Source organism: Coregonus clupeaformis, unplaced genomic scaffold (assembly GCF_020615455.1).
Source record: "Coregonus clupeaformis isolate EN_2021a unplaced genomic scaffold, ASM2061545v1 scaf0109, whole genome shotgun sequence".
NCBI lineage: Eukaryota > Metazoa > Chordata > Actinopteri > Salmoniformes > Salmonidae > Coregonus > Coregonus clupeaformis.
The window spans coordinates 640,268-661,037 of NW_025533564.1; the positions used below are offsets into that span (position 1 = coordinate 640,268).

The following is a 20,770-nucleotide window of genomic DNA, read 5'->3' on the forward strand; positions in this document are numbered from 1 at the left end:
TCATTTGAGAAACCAAGGCTATTTAGTCTGCCAATAAGAATGCAGTGATTGACAGAGTCAAAAGCCTTGGCCAGGTCGATGAAGACGGCTGCACATTACTGTCTTTTATCGATCGCGGTTATCATATCGTTTAGGACATTGAGCGTGGCTGAGGTGCACCCATGACCAGCTCGAAGAGGGGAATGACCGCGGCAGCTTTCCAAATCTCTGGGGATCTCAGACGATACGAAAGACAGGTTGAACAGGCTAGTAATAGGGGTTGTGACAATTTCGGCGGGGTCCAGATTTAGCAGCTCTTTCAGGACATCAGCTATCTATGGGCAAGTTGCAGCGGAGGGTGCAGAGCTGGTGGCCGGGGTAGGGGTAGCCAGGTGGAAAGCATGGCCAGCCGTAGCAAAATGCTTATTGAAATTCTCGATTATCGTAGATTTATCGGTGGTGACAGTGTTTCCTAGCCTCAGTGCAGTGGGTAGCTGGGAGGAGGTGCTCTTATTCTCCATGGACTTTACAGTGTCCCAAAACGTTTTGGAGTTAGTGCTACAGGATGCAAATGTCTGTTTGAAAAAGCTAGTCTTTGCTTCCCTAACTGATTGTGTATATTGGTTCCTGACTTCCCTGAAAAGTTGCATATCGCGGGGGCTGTTCGATGCGCTGGTCAAGGGCAGTCAAGTCTGGGGTGAACCAGGGGCTATACATGAACTCTAACATTGGTTTCAACGGGAATGACGGTAAATGGCTCAGACATTTATGGCAAACTGAAACTAAAATAACCAATTTACCTGAGTCTACAATAGCAGTCTTAAATAGGATAGTGAGAAGTAACTTTCAAGACTGAAGCAATTGTGCCCTATAGTGGTGGACTTTATACTGTACCAGGTTACTACACAACTAACATACACTGAGTGTACAAAACATTAGGAACACCTGCTCTTTCCATGACATAGACTGACCAGGTAAATTTAGTTGAAAGCTATGATCCTTTGAACGGGGTATGGTAGTAGGTGTATCAAGAATGGTCCACCACCCAAAGGTCATTCAGCCAACTTGACACAACTGTGGGAAGCATTGGAGTCAACATGGGCCAGAATCCCTTTGGAACGCTTTCGACACCTTGTAGAGTCCATGCCCCGACAAATTGAGGCTGTTCTGAGCAACAGCGTGTGCAACTCAATATTAGCAAGGTGTTCTTAATGTTTTGTACACTCAGTGTATGTAGGCCTACATGTTTTTAAATAGTACAGTATCACACATCACAGTACAATGCCATAAAGCGTGGGCCTGTAGTACATGTAAATCAACTTAAAGTTGGTTTTTATTTCCATATGCAAAGAATAAAGCATAATTGTTCATGTAATAATGTAATATTAGCCTCATAACAACTCCAGGAATAGGAAATAGTGATGAAATAATCAAATAAATGAAAAGACAGAGACAAATGCTTTTGAACTACTATTTATTTTATTTGAAAATGTAAAATTCAGTGCAAAGTAATGTAGTGCAATAGTGTCTCGATCCCTGTTTGGTGGCAAAGTGTGACAAGAATCCTGTGGGGAGAGAAAACAAGAGAATACATGAATTTAATAGGTGTTAACTAATCAGGGTTCAACGAAGCACTTCAAGTCCTCAATGAGAGAGAGAGAGAGAGAGAGAGAGAGAGAGAGAGAGAGAGAGAGAGAGAGAGAGAGAGAGAGAGAGAGAGAGAGAGAGAGAGAGAGAGAGAGAGAGAGAGAGAGAGAGAGAGAGAGAGAGAGAGAGAGAGAGAGAGAGAGAGAGAGAGAGAGAGAGAGAGAGAGAGAGAGAGAGGAGAAGAGAAGTGTGGCCCTTCAGGTCTCTGCAGTAGGACTACATGCTGGCCATGAGGTACTCGAGGTGGTACTCCAGGAGGCTGGAGAGCTCAGTGACCAGAGACTCTCGGTTAAAGTACCAGGCTAGCTGCTGCCCAAACATGTCATCTAGCAGAGCCATCAGCCCGCCCTGAAGGGAACACCACACAACACATAGAAAATGGCTCTGAGCTACTAGCTTATCAAGAGGAGAGAGACAATGAGAGTTACTCCCTCTAAAACGGCATTGAAACCCTGTTAACCAGGAACGAGTAAAGAGGAAGTAAACTAGTAATAAGGAAGAAAACAGGAAATAAACTCTTGACTCTTACATTGAGCAGCAACAGGTATCTCTCAGCCTTTGGCTCAATGCTGGCAACAGTGGGCAGGAAGGAGTACAGGAGAGCGTACAGACGCTCCATGAACCCACCAGGTTGCTAAAGTAAACAGAGGAGGAGAGAAGAGAAATTGAAGTGAAATTGCTAATAGACAGACATCTAAACATTTACCAGCGAGATGCTACTTACCACCATCAGGGATTTCTGAGCTGTCATCATCCCAAACAGCACCAGCTCAAAAGGACATCTATCAGGTTAACATGATGGATCTAGGACAAGAAAACACGTTTGGAGAAAATAGGAATGATTTCAAATAGATCAGCTACTGTGCCGTATAAAAGACATGCATGTGGAAGAACTCAAAGTGAGACTTGAAAGAGTTAACTAACTCACCTTTGCCTCAGCCAGCTCCCTCTCAATGTCAATCTGCTTGGAGGGGTCACTCAGGTAGTCCACAAAGTCGTTATAGGCACGGATGAATTCGGCCTCGTCCTATCACAAAGCAAAGAGCAGTGATGTTAGTGCACAGAACACATTTCCCACCGAGGACGCTCTCTTTCCCTTGAAGGACAATGAGTTAGTGAGCTACCATCTGGTGGACCTGAACCAGTGCGCCCAGTAGGACCTTTCCCGCCAAAAACAGATGGTTCCTGCTCAGGGTGGAACCGAGCAGGGTCTAGAGAAGAGGGAAGAGTTAGGGTGAGACACCCATCTTCCTCTAGGAGACAGACAGAACAGGAAGACACAGAGAGTCAAAGAAAAGTGGGTCCACTCACAGTAAAGGCCTGGCGCAGGGAGACGAGCCTCAGGCCGATGTCCTCCACTCTCTTGGTGGTAAGGTAGAGGCTGTGGAAGAGAGGGAATGGAGCATGTCAATGGGGGATAACAGCATTGTGACCACTATCCTTCAGCATCTGACAAGCTCAGACTACACACACATTTAGAGGGGACTCACTTTAGCAGAGGAACCTCCCTCTCCTCAGGCAGCAGGTCCTCCTCCCAGCCCTACAATAACAGAACAATTATTCAACATCAGTGACCAATGTAATGACATGACAAACAATGGGTCAATCGAAGGATCTTAATGCTACTAGTCAATAGTATGTGTATGTGTGTGTGTAACATCTGACCTCATAGCAGTTGTGGCCCTCAGGCTCTGGCTCAGTGAACTGCTGAGTGGTGGGCGTAGAGACGGAGGCAGCCTCCGACCACTCCGAGGAGGAGAGCAGCCCATCCAGCCCCATGTGGAGAGTGGCGTACACCACCGAGACATCAGTTTGCTGCTCAAAACACACACACACACACAACACACGTTAATAGAAAACAGACCATATCTAATGGAAAAATGCCCTGTAATTTCTATTCTATATACATAGGAAATTGTTTATTTACCTGGTAGCAGCCATCCGTCACGGCCACAGACGTCTCGTGGCGGAGGTGAGACGCGTACTGGGTCACCCTGCCAGCCACACACTGACAGAGAGAAACGACATGTTAAGGCCAAACGGAATAAGTGAAGAAAAGCCTAATCTAATACTAATTCAGTAGTATTTACATCTTACCTGGATCCAAGAGATGGACTGCACCTTGGTGGCACAGTAGGGGATGCCCTCTGGACTAAGTCTGTGTGTCTCCTTGGAGATGGCCCACACCAGTTGAGTCTCCAGGCCTCGAACCCTACTCACATGGTGCATCCTCACCACCACCTGCTGTGGAGTGAAACAACAAGACAACATCAACAAAACAACATCAGCCATCGCTGTAACATATTTCCATCAAGATCACATGACACTGACAATGTAGATTAGGATTAGGTAGTGACAAAGACACATACCTGGGATCCCCCACGCATGTAGGTGATAATGGGGCTGATGAACTGGAAAGTTCTCCAAGCTTTAGCCACCGGACCGGCATTGTTCTGCACAAGAGGGGGTTGACATTACAATACATTCAGGTTAGAAACAGCAAACATTGCAACAGTGATGTGACTGTGTGTGTGGGTCTCTTACCCTGATCACAACAGTCCCACAGTACAGGGCGCTAAACCTAATCGGTATCAACTGCCAATTACCAGTGGCCTCCTAAAGCAGAAAGCAGACAACAAAGATTTTTGGAATGTCAAAGTGACACAAATTGAATATCTGGGATACTTTTCAAACATTAAACTTTCTGAAAATTGTACCTCAAGGATAGTCGGCACATCTGGCACCTCCTCAAGGATGGCTGGCAGCAGTGGTACATCCGGCACATCATCCAATGGCACAACCAACTGGACCTCATCCAGGACAGTTGATTCTAAAATTAGGAACATGTGACACTCTGGCTCCATGGACTTTGATATTTGAGCCAGGGTTGTTCATTTTCTTTTGGGTTTATTTCTATGTTGGGTTTTCTAGTTGTTCAGTTCTATGTTTGGTGGTTGGTATTGATTAGTCAGATGACTCCCAATCGGAGGTAACGAGTGTCAGCTGTCGGCTCGTTATCTCTGATTGGGAGCCATATTTATACTGTGTGTTTTCACCTTTTGTTTGTGGGTTTTTGTTCCGTTTTCGGTCTGTGTACCGTGGACTTCATTGAGTCGTCTTTTGTTTTGTATTTGGTTACTTTGTTTAATAAAGTCATGTTTCTTGGACACGTTGCGCCTTGGTCATACTTGGACGACATAGACGACCGTGACAGAAAAACCCACCATAAAAGGACCAAGCAGCGTGTCCAGGAGCAAAGAGACTGGACATGGGAGGAGGCGCCTGGTAAGGAGATCGAGAGGCTGGCGATGGCCCAGGTGGGCAAATCGTGGTCCTGGGAGGACATGCTCGGGGGCAAGGGACCTTGGGGGAAGATCAAGGCCCTGGCGAGAGAGGAGCAACGGCGTCAGCAGGGTCATCGTTGGAAGGACGAGAGGCAACCCCAAAAAGTTTTTTGGGGGGCACATGGCTTGGGCGGCTGGGCAGCAGGAGGCTGCCACAGGGAGACGTGGAGAGAAGGCTATCGGATTACGGGAGCCATTGGCGAGTAGAGGAAGGGAAGTTGTTGCGGCACGGCGTGAGAGACTGATGTGTGTTACCAGTCCGGTCCGGCCCGTTCCTGATCCCCCAGTTAAAGCCAGTGGTGTGTGTTCCCAGTACGGACCGGCCTGTTCCTACTCCACGCATCAAGCCCACGGTGTGCGTCGCCAGTCCAGCCCGGCCTGTTCCTGCTCCACGCACAGAACCTACGGTGTGCGTCGCCAGCCCAGCCCGGCCTGTTCCTGCTCCACGCACAGAACCTACGGTGTGCGTCGCCAGCCCAGCCCGGCCTGTTCCTGCTCCACGCACAGAACCTAAGGTGTGCGTCGCCAGCCCAGCCCGGCCTGTTCCTGCTCCACGCACAGAACCTACGGTGTGCGTCGCCAGCCCAGCCCGGCCTGTTCCTGCTCCACGCACAGAACCTACGGTGTGCGTCGCCAGCCCAGCCCGGCCTGTTCCTGCTCCACGCACAGAACCTACGGTGTGCGTCGCCAGCCCAGCCCGGCCTGTTCCTGCTCCACGCACAGAACCTACGGTGTGCGTCGCCAGCCCAGCCCGGCCTGTTCCTGCTCCACGCACAGAACCTACGGTGTGCGTCGCCAGCCCAGCCCGGCCTGTTCCTGCTCCACGCACAGAACCTACGGTGTGCGTCGCCAGCCCAGCCCGGCCTGTTCCTGCTCCACGCACAGAACCTAAGGTGTGCGTCGCCAGCCCAGCCCGGCCTGTTCCTGCTCCACGCACAGAACCTACGGTGTGCGTCGCCAGCCCAGCCCGGCCGGTTCCTGCTCCACGCACCAGGGATATGGTGCGCTTCGCCAGCCCGGCCCGGCCTGTTCCGGCCACTCGCACCAGGGATACGGTGCGCGTCGCCAGCCCAGCCCGGCCTGTTCCTGCTCCACGCACCAGGGATATGGTGCGCTTCGCCAGCCCGGCCCGGCCTGTTCCGGCCACTCGCACCAGGGATACGGTGCGCGTCGCCAGCCCAGCCCGGCCTGTTCCTTCTCCCCGCACTAGCCCTGAGATGCGTGTCCTCAGCCCGGTACCTCCAGTTCCGGCACCACGCACCAGGCCTACGGTGCGCCTCAGACGGCCAGAATCTGCCGTCTGCCCAACGGGGCCTGAACTGCCCGTCTGCCCAACGGCGCCTGAACTGCCCGTCTGCCCAACGGTGCCTGAACTGCCCGTCTGCCCAACGGCGCTTGAACTACCCGTCTGCCCTACGGCGCTAAAGCCGCCCGTCTGTACTGAGCCTGCAAAGCCGCCCGTCTGCCATGAGCCTTCAGAGCCGTCCGCCAGATCGGAGCCGCTAGAGCCTTCCGCCAGACAGGAGCCGCTAGAGCCTTCCGCCAGACAGGATCAGCCAGAGCCGTCTGCCAGACAGGATCAGCCAGAGCCTTCCGCCAGACAGGATCAGCCAGAGCCTTCCACCAGACAGGATCAGCCAGAGCCTTCCGCCAGCCATGAGCAGCCAGATCCGTCAGCCAGCCATGAGCAGCCAGACCCGTCAGCCAGCCATGAGCAGCCAGATCTGTCAGCCAGCCATGAGCAGCCAGATCCGTCAGCCAGCCATGAGCCGTCCAGCCAGGATCCGCCAGAGCCGTCCAGCCAGGATCCGCCAGAGCCGTCCAGCCAGGATCCGCCAGAGCCGTCCAGCAAGGATCCGCCAGAGCCGTCCAGCCAGGATCCGCCAGAGCCGTCCAGCCAGGATCCGCCAGAGCCGTCTAGCCAGGATCCGCCAGAGCCGTCCAGCCAGGATCCGCCAGAGCCGTCCAGCCAGGATCCGCCAGAGCCGTCCAGCAAGGATCCGCCAGAGCCGTCTAGCCAGGATCCGCCAGAGCCGTCCAGCCAGGATCCGCCAGAGCCGTCCAGCCAGGATCCGCCAGAGCCGTCCAGCAAGGATCCGCCAGAGCCGTCCAGCCAGGATCCGCCAGAGCCGTCCAGCCAGGATCCGCCAGAGCCGTCCAGCCCGGATCCGCCAGCCAGCCAGGATCCGCCAGAGCCAGCCAGCCAGGATCCGCCATTCAGTCCGGAGCTGCCCCTTAGTCCGGTGCTGCCCCTTAGCCCGGTGCTGCCCCTTAGCCCGGTGCTGCCCCTTAGCCCGGTGCTGCCCCTTAGCCCGGTGCTGCCCCTTAGTCCGGTGCTGCCCCTGAGTCCGGTGCTGCCTCTTAGTCCAGTGCTGCCCCTTAATCCTGTGGGGTTTAGTTGGGGGGTGGTCATGTGGAGGAGGTTACTTAAGCAGGTTGTGACTATGGTGGGGTGGGGATCACGACCGGGGCCAGAGCCGCCACCATGGACAGACGCCCACCCAGACCCTCCCCTAGACTGTATGCTGGTGCGCCCGGAGTTCGCACCTTTAGGGGGGGGTACTGTGACACTCTGGCTCCATGGACTTTGATATTTGAGCCAGGGTTGTTCATTTTCTTTTGGGTTTATTTCTATGTTGGGTTTTCTAGTTGTTCAGTTCTATGTTTGGTGGTTGGTATTGATTAGTCAGATGACTCCCAATCGGAGGTAACGAGTGTCAGCTGTCGGCTCGTTATCTCTGATTGGGAGCCATATTTATACTGTGTGTTTTCACCTTTTGTTTGTGGGTTTTTGTTCCGTTTTCGGTCTGTGTACCGTGGACTTCATTGAGTCGTCTTTTGTTTTGTATTTGGTTACTTTGTTTAATAAAGTCATGTTTCTTGGACACGTTGCGCCTTGGTCATACTTGGACGACATAGACGACCGTGACAGAACATTGGAATACAAACAAACAAATGTTAGGATGTAAAACGTAGCGAGCTAGCTAGTACTACTAGTTCAAACGTGCATCTCTTAGCAGAAATTACTAAAGTTAACGTTAGCTTGCAAGTATGGATTACAGAAATACACAACATTTCACAAATTACATTTATATTGTTAAATGTGGTAAAATAAGAAGTTTAAACTCAACATACCCTCTTCGAAGTCGATGTCGCTGTCCACCTCCCGACGATTGCGAACCCTGCAAAACGGAAAAAGACAACAAAAACAACCCACAAATGAATTTGAACAACCTGTCGACGCAGTAGACCGCCGACGTCCACGCACTCTCTCCACCAATTTTGAAAAGCACCCAGGCATTTTCCAATCGATCTTTCAGTCTCAGGTCTCAAAAATCAGTCACGTTTGTTGTTGTTGAACAGCAAACTGAAGTTGTTGTTGTTTTCGAACAGAAAACGTCCAATAGAACGCCGAGATGTTCTATCGGTTAGATGTCTCTTGGCAACACATATTTTTGAAAATTGTTGTTTACAAAATTGACAGCTGTGTTGCCATAGAAATGAGTTTGGAACTCTATGCTTACCATTAGAATTCTATAAAAATTCCATTCCTACTCATCATTCTAATTCTATTGACCCTATTTTGTCACCAGAGGATTTCCTATGTTGTTGGTATAATATAAAACAAAAATACCAAATGTTCTTTTTAAGTCACTAGCTAGGTCAATGGCCCATTAAAATAATAATAAAATGCCATTTAGCAGACGCTTTTATCCAAAGCGACTTACAGTCATGCGTGCATACATTTTTGTGTATGGGTGGTCCCGGGGATTGAACCCACTGCCTTGGCGTTACAAGTGCCGTGCTCTACCAGTTGAGCTACAGAGGACCACAAATGTTTTAGCATGTTTCATGGAAGTTGTTGTTGAACTTCTGAAAGTCTAGGCTTTGACTCAGTGGATAATAAAGTATTGTGGAGCACAGACAACCCGGTTTAAAATATATTGACCAAATTCAGACAAGGGGGGCAAAGCCACAGCCCACTGAGGTAGGAGAGCACTGAAGTATCTGCATAATAATAATCCATATCTCTTTTATAAACAGGATAGTATCATTGATTATATAAAAGTGCATGTATGAATAAGTCTGATTGACCTTTTTTCATGGCAGGTTCACCTTCTGAAGCCAGACGAGGTTCCCAAAGCGTGCTGCGCACCCACCAAGCTCAGTCCCATCTCCGTACACGACGACAACAACAATGTGATCCTAAAGAAGCATCGCAACATGGTGGTCAAGACCTGTGGATGCCTGTGACACCTGTGGTAGCCCATCTATTCTACATCATTTTTATAAACTTGACTACCATTGTTCCAAAAGATACAAACGGGGTAATATACCTTGCAGCCAGCAGTTGATAGCAATAATCTGGCAATATGTGTATAAATAGTATGTATCTACACTGAACAAAAATATAAACGCAACAATTTCAAAGATTTTACTGTGTTACAGTTCATATAAGGAAATCAGTCAATTCAAATATATTCATTAGGCCCTAATCGATGGATTTAACATGACTTGGAATGCAGATGTGCATCTGTTGGTCACAGATACCTTTTTAAATAAAGATAGGTGCGTGGATCAGAAAGGTGAGGTGAGGTCATACAAGGTCAGGGGACAACACTGGTTTTTGGTCTTGTTGTTAAGCTTGTTTTATGCAGAGTTTAAAGGGATAGTTCATCCAAATTACAAAATTACTTAACTTGCGTTTACATTTAATTGTGTCTTTATTTTACATCCAATGCATCCAAAGCATGCTTTACAGTCTGTCCTGTCTCATAACATCTTTTTGATCCCTTTCAGATCACAGCCACGTCAACAGTGGGCGTCAGGCTTGTAAGAGACATTAATTATATGTGAGCTTTAGTGACCTAGGCTGGAAGGTGAGCTTCTGTCTCCCTTAACTACTCAATCTACTGAATAGATAATATCATGATCTAACATTGTATCACCTTATTTGCTGTAACACACAATTAACAAAATAAATAACAATGTAAATCACAATATGGGGATGAGGTAGTTGGGTGGGCTAATTACAGATGGGCTGTGTACAGGTGCAGTGATCGGTAAGCTGCTCTGACAACTGATGCTTAAAGTTAGTGAGGGAGATAAGTGTCTCCAGCTTCAGAGATGTTTGCAGTCCGTTCCAGCTATATGCAGCAGAGAACTGGAAGGAATGGCGGCCAAAGGAGGTGTTGGCTTTGGGGATGACCAGTGAGATATACCTGCTGGAACGCATACTACGGGTGGGTGTTGCTATGGTGACCAATGATCTAAGATAAGGCGGGGATTTGATAGGAAGTGATTTATAGATGACCTGGAGCCAGTGGGTTTGGCGACGAATATGTAGTGAGGGCCAGCCAACGAGAGTGTACAGATCACAATGGTGGGTAGTATATGGGGCTTTGGTGACAAAACAGATGGCACTGTGATAGACTACATCCAATTAGCTGAGTAGAGTGTTGGAAGCTATTTTGTAAATGACATCACCGAAGTCAAGGATCGGTAGGATAGTCAGTTTTACGAGGGCATGTTTAGCAGCATGAGTGAAGGAGGCTTTGTTGCGAAATAGGAAGCCGATTCTAGATTTAGCTTTGGATTGGAGATGCTTAATGTGAGTCTGGAAGGAGAGTTTACGGTCTAACCAGACACCTAGGTATTTGTAGTTGTCCACATATTCTAAGTCAGACCCGCCGAGAGTAGTGATTCTAATCGGGCGGGCGGGTGCAAGCAGCGTTCGATTGAAGAGCATGCATTTAGTTTTACTAGCGTTTAAGAGCAGTTGGAGGCCACGGAAGGAGTGTTGTATGGCATTGAAGCTCGTTTGGAGGTTTGTTAACACAGTGTCCAGTGAAGGGCCAGATGTATACAAAATGGTGTCGTCTGCGTAGAGGTAGATCTGAGAGTCACCAGCAGCAAGAGCGACATCATTGATATACACAGAGAATAGAGTCGGCCTGAGATTTGAACCCTGTGGCACCCCCTTAGAGACTGCTAGAGGTCCAGACAACAGGCCCTCCTATTTGACACATTGAACTCTATCTGAGAAGTAGTTGGTGAACCAGGTGAGGCAGTCATTTGAGAAACCAAGGCTATTTAGTCTGCCAATAAGAATGCAGTGATTGACAGAGTCAAAAGCCTTGGCCAGGTCGATGAAGACGGCTGCACATTACTGTCTTTTATCGATCGCGGTTATCATATCGTTTAGGACATTGAGCGTGGCTGAGGTGCACCCATGACCAGCTCGAAGAGGGGGATGACCGCGGCAGCTTTCCAAATCTCTGGGGATCTCAGACGATACGAAAGACAGGTTGAACAGGCTAGTAATAGGGGTTGTGACAATTTCGGCGGGGTCCAGATTTAGCAGCTCTTTCAGGACATCAGCTATCTGTATTTGGGTGAAGGAGAAGTGGGGGTGGGGGGGGGTATGGGCAAGTTGCAGCGGAGGGTGCAGAGCTGGTGGCCGGGGTAGGGGTAGCCAGGTAGAAAGCATGGCCAGCCGTAGCAAAATGCTTATTGAAATTCTCGATTATCGTAGATTTATCGGTGGTGACAGTGTTTCCTAGCCTCAGTGCAGTGGGTAGCTGGGAGGAGGTGCTCTTATTCTCCATGGACTTTACAGTGTCCCAAAACGTTTTGGAGTTAGTGCTACAGGATGCAAATGTCTGTTTGAAAAAGCTAGCCTTTGCTTTCCTAACTGATTGTGTATATTGGTTCCTGACTTCCCTGAAAAGTTGCATATCGCGGGGGCTGTTCGATGCGCTGGTCAAGGGCAGTCAAGTCTGGGGTGAACCAAGGGCTATACATGAACTCTAACATTGGTTTCAATGGGAATGACGGTAAATGGCTCAGACATTTATGGCAAACTGAAACTAAAATAACCAATTTACCTGAGTCTACAATAGCAGTCTTAAATAGGATAGTGAGAAGTAACTTTCAAGACTGAAGCAATTGTGCCCTATAGTGGTGGACTTTATACTGTACCAGGTTACTACACAACTAACATACACTGAGTGTACAAAACATTAGGAACACCTGCTCTTTCCATGACATAGACTGACCAGGTAAATTTAGTTGAAAGCTATGATCCTTTGAACGGGGTATGGTAGTAGGTGTATCAAGAATGGTCCACCACCCAAAGGTCATTCAGCCAACTTGACACAACTGTGGGAAGCATTGGAGTCAACATGGGCCAGAATCCCTTTGGAACGCTTTCGACACCTTGTAGAGTCCATGCCCCGACAAATTGAGGCTGTTCTGAGCAACAGCGTGTGCAACTCAATATTAGCAAGGTGTTCTTAATGTTTTGTACACTCAGTGTATGTAGGCCTACATGTTTTTAAATAGTACAGTATCACACATCACAGTACAATGCCATAAAGCGTGGGCCTGTAATACATGTAAATCAACTTAAAGTTGGTTTTTATTTCCATATGCAAAGAATAAAGCATAATTGTTCATGTAATAATGTAATATTAGCCTCATAACAACTCCAGGAATAGGAAATAGTGATGAAATAATCAAATAAATGAAAAGACAGAGACAAATGCTTTTGAACTACTATTTATTTTATTTGAAAATGTAAAATTCAGTGCAAAGTAATGTAGTGCAATAGTGTCTCGATCCCTGTTAGGTGGCAAAGTGTGACAAGAATCCTGTGGGGAGAGAAAACAAGAGAATACATGAATTTAATAGGTGTTAACTAATCAGGGTTCAACGAAGCACTTCAAGTCCTCAATTCCAGAGAGAGAGAGAGAGAGAGAGAGAGAGAGAGAGAGAGAGAGAGAGAGAGAGAGAGAGAGAGAGAGAGAGAGAGAGAGAGAGAGAGAGAGAGAGAGAGAGAGAGAGAGAGAGAGAGAGAGAGAGAGAGAGAGAGAGAGAGAGAGAGAGAGAGAGGGGAGAAGAGAAGTGTGGCCCTTCAGGTCTCTGCAGTAGGACTACATGCTGGCCATGAGGTACTCGAGGTGGTACTCCAGGAGGCTGGAGAGCTCAGTGACCAGAGACTCTCGGTTAAAGTACCAGGCTAGCTGCTGCCCAAACATGTCATCTAGCAGAGCCATCAGCCCGCCCTGAAGGGAACACCACACAACACATAGAAAATGGCTCTGAGCTACTAGCTTATCAAGAGGAGAGAGACAATGAGAGTTACTCCCTCTAAAACGGCATTGAAACCCTGTTAACCAGGAACGAGTAAAGAGGAAGTAAACTAGTAATAAGGAAGAAAACAGGAAATAAACTCTTGACTCTTACATTGAGCAGCAACAGGTATCTCTCAGCCTTTGGCTCAATGCTGGCAACAGTGGGCAGGAAGGAGTACAGGAGAGCGTACAGACGCTCCATGAACCCACCAGGTTGCTAAAGTAAACAGAGGAGGAGAGAAGAGAAATTGAAGTGAAATTGCTAATAGACAGACATCTAAACATTTACCAGCGAGATGCTACTTACCACCATCAGGGATTTCTGAGCTGTCATCATCCCAAACAGCACCAGCTCAAAAAGGACATCTATCAGGTTAACATGATGGATCTAGGACAAGAAAACACGTTTGGAGAAAATAGGAATGATTTCAAATAGATCAGCTACTGTGCTGTATAAAAGACATGCATGTGGAAGAACTCAAAGTGAGACTTGAAAGAGTTAATTAACTCACCTTTGCCTCAGCCAGCTCCCTCTCAATGTCAATCTGCTTGGAGGGGTCACTCAGGTAGTCCACAAAGTCGTTATATGCACGGATGAATTCGGCCTCGTCCTATCACAAAGCAAAGAGCAGTGATGTTAGTGCACAGAACACATTTCCCACCGAGGACGCTCTCTTTCCCTTGAAGGACAATGAGTTAGTGAGCTACCATCTGGTGGACCTGAACCAGTGCGCCCAGTAGGACCTTTCCCGCCACAAACAGATGGTTCCTGCTCAGGGTGGAACCGAGCAGGGTCTAGAGAAGAGGGAAGAGTTAGGGTGAGACACCCATCTTCCTCTAGGAGACAGACAGAACAGGAAGACACAGAGAGTCAAAGAAAAGTGGGTCCACTCACAGTAAAGGCCTGGCGCAGGGAGACGAGCCTCAGGCCGATGTCCTCCACTCTCTTGGTGGTAAGGTAGAGGCTGTGGAAGAGAGGGAATGGAGCATGTCAATGGGGGATAACAGCATTGTGACCACTATCCTTCAGCATCTGACAAGCTCAGACTACACACACATTTAGAGGGACTCACTTTAGCAGAGGAACCTCCCTCTCCTCAGGCAGCAGGTCCTCCTCCCAGCCCTACAATAACAGAACAATTATTCAACATCAGTGACCAATGTAATGACATGACAAACAATGGGTCAATCGAAGGATCTTAATGCTACTAGTCAATAGTATGTGTATGTGTGTGTGTAACATCTGACCTCATAGCAGTTGTGGCCCTCAGGCTCTGGCTCAGTGAACTGCTGAGTGGTGGGCGTAGAGACGGAGGCAGCCTCCGACCACGCCGAGGAGGAGAGCAGCCCATCCAGCCCCATGTGGAGAGTGGCGTACACCACCGAGACATCAGTTTGCTGCTCAAAACACACACACACAACACACGTTAATAGAAAACAGACCATATCTAATGGAAAAATGCCCTGTAATTTCTATTCTATATACATAGGAAATTGTTTATTTACCTGGTAGCAGCCATGCGTCACGGCCACAGACGTCTCGTGGCGGAGGTGAGACGCATACTGGGTCACCCTGCCAGCCACACACTGACAGAGAGAAACGACATGTTAAGGCCAAACGGAATAAGTGAAGAAAAGCCTAATCTAATACTAATTCAGTAGTATTTACATCTTACCTGGATCCAAGAGATGGACTGCACCTTGGTGGCACAGTAGGGGATGCCCTCTGGACTAAGTCTGTGTGTCTCCTTGGAGATGGCCCACACCAGTTGAGTCTCCAGGCCTCGAACCCTACTCACATGGTGCATCCTCACCACCACCTGCTGTGGAGTGAAACAACAAGACAACATCAACAAAACAACATCAGCCATCGCTGTAACATATTTCCATCAAGATCACATGACACTGACGATGTAGATTAGGATTAGGTAGTGACAAAGACACATACCTGGGATCCCCCACGCATGTAGGTGATAATGGGGCTGATGAACTGGAAAGTTCTCCAAGCTTTAGCCACCGGACCGGCATTGTTCTGCACAAGAGGGGGTTGACATTACAATACATTCAGGTTAGAAACAGCAAACATTGCAACAGTGATGTGACTGTGTGTGTGGGTCTCTTACCCTGATCACAACAGGCCCACAGTACAGGGAGCTAAACCTAATCGGTATCAACTGCCAATTACCAGTGGCCTCCTTAAGCAGAAAGCAGACAACAAAGATTTTTAGAATGTCAAAGTGACACAAATTGAATATCTGGGATACTTTTCAAACATTAAACTTTCTGAAAATTGTACCTCAAGGATAGTCGGCACATCTGGCACCTCCTCAAGGATGGCTGGCAGCAGTGGTACATCCGGCACATCATCCAATGGCACAACCAACTGGACCTCATCCAGGACAGTTGATTCTAAAATTAGGAACATTGGAATACAAACAAACAAATGTTAGGATGTAAAACGTAGCGAGCTAGCTAGTACTACTAGTTCAAACGTGCATCTCTTAGCAAAAATTACTAAAGTTAACGTTAGCTTGCAAGTATGGATTACAGAAATACACAACATTTCACAAATTACATTTATATTGTTAAATGTGGTAAAATAAGAAGTTTAAACTCAACATACCCTCTTCGAAGTCGATGTAGCTGTCCACCTCCCGACGATTGCGAACCCTGCAAAACGGAAAAAGACAACAAAAACAACCCACAAATGAATTTGAACAACCTGTCGACGCAGTAGACCGCCGACGTCCACGCACTCTCTCCACCAATTTTGAAAAGCACCCAGGCATTTTCCAGTCGATCTTTCAGTCTCAGGTCTCAAAAATCAGTCACGTTTGTTGTTGTTGAACAGCAAACTGAAGTTGTTGTTGTTTTTGAACAGAAAACGTCCAATAGAACGCCGAGATGTTCTATCGGTTAGATGTCTCTTGGCAACACATATTTTTGAAAATTGTTGTTTACAAAATTGACAGCTGTGTTGCCATAGAAATGAGTTTGGAACTCTATGCTTACCATTAGAATTTTATAAAAATTCCATTCCTACTCATCATTCTAATTCTATTGACCCTATTTTGTCACCAGAGGATTTCCTATGTTGTTGGTATAATATAAAACAAAAATACCAAATGTTATTTTTAAGTCACTAGCTAGGTCAATGGGCCATTGAAATAATAATAAAATGCCATTTAGCAGACGCTTTTATCCAAAGCGACTTACAGTCATGCGTGCATACATTTTTGTGTACGGGTGGTCCCGGGGATTGAGTTTGAGTTTGAGTTTGAGTTTATTTTTTCAGGGACAGTGCACATTAATCAACGTTTCAGTAAAAGTGCCGGTTTTAGCCAGCCGGCTAATTTTCAACCGCAGTCCCTGGGCAGGTTATTAAAAACAATTACAATATAGACAATAACAACATAGAACAACACATAGCATACAGACATAGCAACATAGGACAAGCAAGACGTAGCATACAGACAGAGCAACATAGAACAAAAACCCACTGCCTTGGCGTTACAAGTACCGTGCTCTACCAGTTGAGCTACAGAGGACCACAAATGTTTTAGCATGTTTCATGGAAGTTGTTGTTGAACTTCTGAAAGTCTAGGCTTTGACTCAGTGGATAATAAAGTATTGTGGAGCACAGACAACCCGGTTTAAAATATATTGACCAAATTCAGACAAGGGGGGCAAAGCCACAGCCCACTGAGGTAGGAGAGCACTGAAGTATCTGCATAATAATAATCCATATCTCTTTTATAAACAGGATAGTATCATTGATTATATAAAAGTGCATGTATGAATAAGTCTGATTGACCTTTTTTCATGGCAGGTTCACCTTCTGAAGCCAGACGAGGTTCCCAAAGCGTGCTGCGCACCCACCAAGCTCAGTCCCATCTCCGTACACCCGACGACAACAACAATGTGATCCTAAAGAAGCATCGCAACATGGTGGTCAAGACCTGTGGATGCCTGTGACACCTGTGGTAGCCCATCTATTCTACATCATTTTTATAAACTTGACTACCATTGTTCCAAAAGATACAAACGGGGTAATATACCTTGCAGCCAGCAGTTGATAGCAATAATCTGGCAATATGTGTATAAATAGTATGTATCTACACTGAACAAAAATATAAACGCAACAATTTCAAAGATTTTACTGTGTTACAGTTCATATAAGGAAATCAGTCAATTCAAATATATTCTTTAGGCCCTAATCGATGGATTTAACATGACTTGGAATGCAGATGTGCATCTGTTGGTCACAGATACCTTTTTAAATAAAGATAGGTGCGTGGATCAGAAAGGTGAGGTGAGGTCATACAAGGTCAGGGGACAACACTGGTTTTTGGTCTTGTTGTTAAGCTTGTTTTATGCAGAGTTTAAAGGGATAGTTCATCCAAATTACAAAATTACTTAACTTGCGTTTACATTTAATTGTGTCTTTATTTTACATCCAATGCATCCAAAGCATGCTTTACAGTCTGTCCTGTCTCATAACATCTTTTTTGATCCCTTTCAGATCACAGCCACGTCAACAGTGGGCGTCAGGCTTGTAAGAGACATTAATTATATGTGAGCTTTAGTGACCTAGGCTGGAAGGTGAGCTTCTGTCTCCCTTAACTACTCAATCTACTGAATAGATAATATCATGATCTAACATTGTATCACCTTATTTGCTGTAACACACAATTAACAAAATAAATAACAATGTAAATCACAATATGGGGATGAGGTAGTTGGGTGGGCTAATTACAGATGGGCTGTGTACAGGTGCAGTGATCGGTAAGCTGCTCTGACAACTGATGCTTAAAGTTAGTGAGGGAGATAAGTGTCTCCAGCTTCAGAGATGTTTGCAGTCCGTTCCAGCTATATGCAGCAGAGAACTGGAAGGAATGGCGGCCAAAGGAGGTGTTGGCTTTGGGGATGACCAGTGAGATATACCTGCTGGAACGCATACTACGGGTGGGTGTTGCTATGGTGACCAATGATCTAAGATAAGGCGGGGATTTGATAGGAAGTGATTTATAGATGACCTGGAGCCAGTGGGTTTGGCGACGAATATGTAGTGAGGGCCAGCCAACGAGAGTGTACAGATCACAATGGTGGGTAGTATATGGGGCTTTGGTGACAAAACAGATGGCACTGTGATAGACTACATCCAATTAGCTGAGTAGAGTGTTGGAAGCTATTTTGTAAATGACATCACCGAAGTCAAGGATCGGTAAGATAGTCAGTTTTACGAGGGCATGTTTAGCAGCATGAGTGAAGGAGGCTTTGTTGCGAAATAGGAAGCCGATTCTAGATTTAGCTTTGGATTGGAGATGCTTAATGTGAGTCTGGAAGGAGAGTTTACGGTCTAACCAGACACCTAGGTATTTGTAGTTGTCCACATATTCTAAGTCAGACCCGCCGAGAGTAGTGATTCTAATCGGGCGGGCGGGTGCAAGCAGCGTTCGATTGAAGAGCATGCATTTAGTTTTACTAGCGTTTAAGAGCAGTTGGAGGCCACGGAAGGAGTGTTGTATGGCATTGAAGCTCGTTTGGAGGTTTGTTAACACAGTGTCCAGTGAAGGGCCAGATGTATACAAAATGGTGTCGTCTGCGTAGAGGTAGATCTGAGAGTCACCAGCAGCAAGAGCGACATCATTGATATACACAGAGAATAGAGTCGGCCCGAGATTTGAACCCTGTGGCACCCCCTTAGAGACTGCTAGAGGTCCAGACAACAGGCCCTCCTATTTGACACATTGAACTCTATCTGAGAAGTAGTTGGTGAACCAGGTGAGGCAGTCATTTGAGAAACCAAGGCTATTTAGTCTGCCAATAAGAATGCAGTGATTGACAGAGTCAAAAGCCTTGGCCAGGTCGATGAAGACGGCTGCACATTACTGTCTTTTATCGATCGCGGTTATCATATCGTTTAGGACATTGAGCGTGGCTGAGGTGCACCCATGACCAGCTCGAAGAGGGGGATGACCGCGGCAGCTTTCCAAATCTCTGGGGATCTCAGACGATACGAAAGACAGGTTGAACAGGCTAGTAATAGGGGTTGTGACAATTTCGGCGGGGTCCAGATTTAGCAGCTCTTTCAGGACATCAGCTATCTGTATTTGGGTGAAGGAGAAGTGGGGGCGGGGGGGGCATGGGCAAGTTGCAGCGGAGGGTGCAGAGCTGGTGGCCGGGGTAGGGGTAGCCAGGTAGAAAGCATGGCCAGCCGTAGCAAAATGCTTATTGAAATTCTCGATTATCGTAGATTTATCGGTGGTGACAGTGTTTCCTAGCCTCAGTGCAGTGGGTAGCTGGGAGGAGGTGCTCTTATTCTCCATGGACTTTACAGTGTCCCAAAACGTTTTGGAGTTAGTGCTACAGGATGCAAATTTCTGTTTGAAAAAGCTAGCCTTTGCTTTCCTAACTGATTGTGTATATTGGTTCCTGACTTCCCTGAAAAGTTGCATATCGCGGGGGCTGTTCGATGCTAATGCAGTACGCCACAGGATGTTTTTGTGCTGGTCAAGGGCAGTCAAGTCTGGGGTGAACCAGGGGCTATACATGAACTCTAACATTGGTTTCAATGGGAATGACGGTAAATGGCTCAGACATTTATGGCAAACTGAAACTAAAATAACCAATTTACCTGAGTCTACAATAGCAGTCTTAAATAGGATAGTGAGAAGTAACTTTCAAGACTGAAGCAATTGTGCCCTATAGTGGTGGACTTTATACTGTACCAGGTTACTACACAACTAACATACACTGAGTGTACAAAACATTAGGAACACCTGCTCTTTCCATGACATAGACTGACCAGGTAAATTTAGTTGAAAGCTATGATCCTTTGAACGGGGTATGGTAGTAGGTGTATCAAGAATGGTCCACCACCCAAAGGTCATTCAGCCAACTTGACACAACTGTGGGAAGCATTGGAGTCAACATGGGCCAGAATCCCTTTGGAACGCTTTCGACACCTTGTAGAGTCCATGCCCCGACAAATTGAGGCTGTTCTGAGCAACAGCGTGTGCAACTCAATATTAGCAAGGTGTTCTTAATGTTTTGTACACTCAGTGTATGTAGGCCTACATGTTTTTAAATAGTACAGTATCACACATCACAGTACAATGCCATAAAGCGTGGGCCTGTAATACATGTAAATCAACTTAAAGTTGGTTTTTATTTCCATATGCAAAGAATAAAGCATAATTGTTCATGTAATAATGTAATATTAGCCTCATAACAACTCCAGGAATAGGAAATAGTGATGAAATAATCAAATAAATGAAAAGACAGAGACAAATGCTTTTGAACTACTATTTATTTTATTTGAAAATGTAAAATTCAGTGCAAAGTAATGTAGTGCAATAGTGTCTCGATCCCTGTTAGGTGGCAAAGTGTGACAAGAATCCTGTGGGGAGAGAAAACAAGAGAATACATGAATTTAATAGGTGTTAACTAATCAGGGTTCAACGAAGCACTTCAAGTCCTCAATTCCAGAGAGAGAGAGAGAGAGAGAGAGAGAGAGAGAGAGAGAGAGAGAGAGAGAGAGAGAGAGAGAGAGAGAGAGAGAGAGAGAGAGAGAGAGAGAGAGAGAGAGAGAGAGGAGAAGAGAAGTGTGGCCCTTCAGGTCTCTGCAGTAGGACTACATGCTGGCCATGAGGTACTCGAGGT

General features: G+C 46.8%; 2 protein-coding genes across 3 annotated transcripts; both read right to left on the reverse strand.

Moving 5' to 3' along the window:
• Positions 1-1,484: 1,484 nt before the first annotated feature.
• LOC123481060 lies at positions 1,485-8,334 on the reverse strand. Of its 2 annotated transcripts, none has more exons than XM_045213408.1 (13): positions 8,106-8,334; positions 4,344-4,456; positions 4,171-4,242; positions 3,996-4,079; positions 3,724-3,870; positions 3,554-3,634; positions 3,292-3,441; positions 3,117-3,166; positions 2,938-3,007; positions 2,555-2,653; positions 2,351-2,430; positions 2,156-2,260; positions 1,485-1,544 (listed from the first exon to the last, which is right to left on the reverse strand). In XM_045213408.1, exons 1-11 carry the CDS (start codon positions 8,269-8,271, stop codon positions 2,377-2,379), a joined length of 1,086 nt encoding a protein of 361 aa, XP_045069343.1. In that variant the 5' UTR covers positions 8,272-8,334; the 3' UTR covers positions 1,485-1,544; positions 2,156-2,260; positions 2,351-2,376. The 2 variants fall into 2 exon arrangements, with proteins under 2 accessions (XP_045069343.1, XP_041725733.1); XM_041869799.2 differs by lacking the exon at positions 1,485-1,544 and adding an exon at positions 1,772-1,974.
• A 4,536-nt stretch (positions 8,335-12,870) lies between these two features.
• LOC123483425 lies at positions 12,871-15,963 on the reverse strand. Its single transcript, XM_045213409.1, has 13 exons — positions 15,729-15,963; positions 15,402-15,514; positions 15,229-15,300; positions 15,054-15,137; positions 14,782-14,928; positions 14,612-14,692; positions 14,354-14,503; positions 14,179-14,228; positions 14,001-14,070; positions 13,618-13,716; positions 13,413-13,493; positions 13,218-13,322; positions 12,871-13,036 (listed from the first exon to the last, which is right to left on the reverse strand). Exons 1-13 carry the CDS (start codon positions 15,892-15,894, stop codon positions 12,905-12,907), a joined length of 1,350 nt encoding a protein of 449 aa, XP_045069344.1. The 5' UTR covers positions 15,895-15,963; the 3' UTR covers positions 12,871-12,904.
• Between the last annotated feature and the right edge of the window lie 4,807 nt (positions 15,964-20,770).

What these genes read in the sequence shown, in the direction of transcription:
- LOC123481060 (XM_045213408.1), bottom strand. Translation starts at nt 8,271, where the DNA reads ATGCCTGGGTGCTTTTCAAAATTGGTGGAGAGAGTGCGTGGACGTCGG. An exon ending in GTGGGACTGTTGTGATCAGG is followed by an intron (nt 4,080 to 4,170) that starts GTAAGAGACCCA and finishes CCTCTTGTGCAG; the next exon opens with AACAATGCCGGTCCGGTGGC. An exon ending in CCCTGCGCCAGGCCTTTACT is followed by an intron (nt 2,654 to 2,937) that starts GTGAGTGGACCC and finishes GCTTTGTGATAG; the next exon opens with GACGAGGCCGAATTCATCCG.
- LOC123483425 (XM_045213409.1), bottom strand. Translation starts at nt 15,894, where the DNA reads ATGCCTGGGTGCTTTTCAAAATTGGTGGAGAGAGTGCGTGGACGTCGG. An exon ending in AGGGCCACAACTGCTATGAG is followed by an intron (nt 14,229 to 14,353) that starts GTCAGATGTTAC and finishes CTGTTATTGTAG; the next exon opens with GGCTGGGAGGAGGACCTGCT. An exon ending in AGGGAGGTTCCTCTGCTAAA is followed by an intron (nt 14,071 to 14,178) that starts GTGAGTCCCTCT and finishes TCTCTTCCACAG; the next exon opens with CCTCTACCTTACCACCAAGA.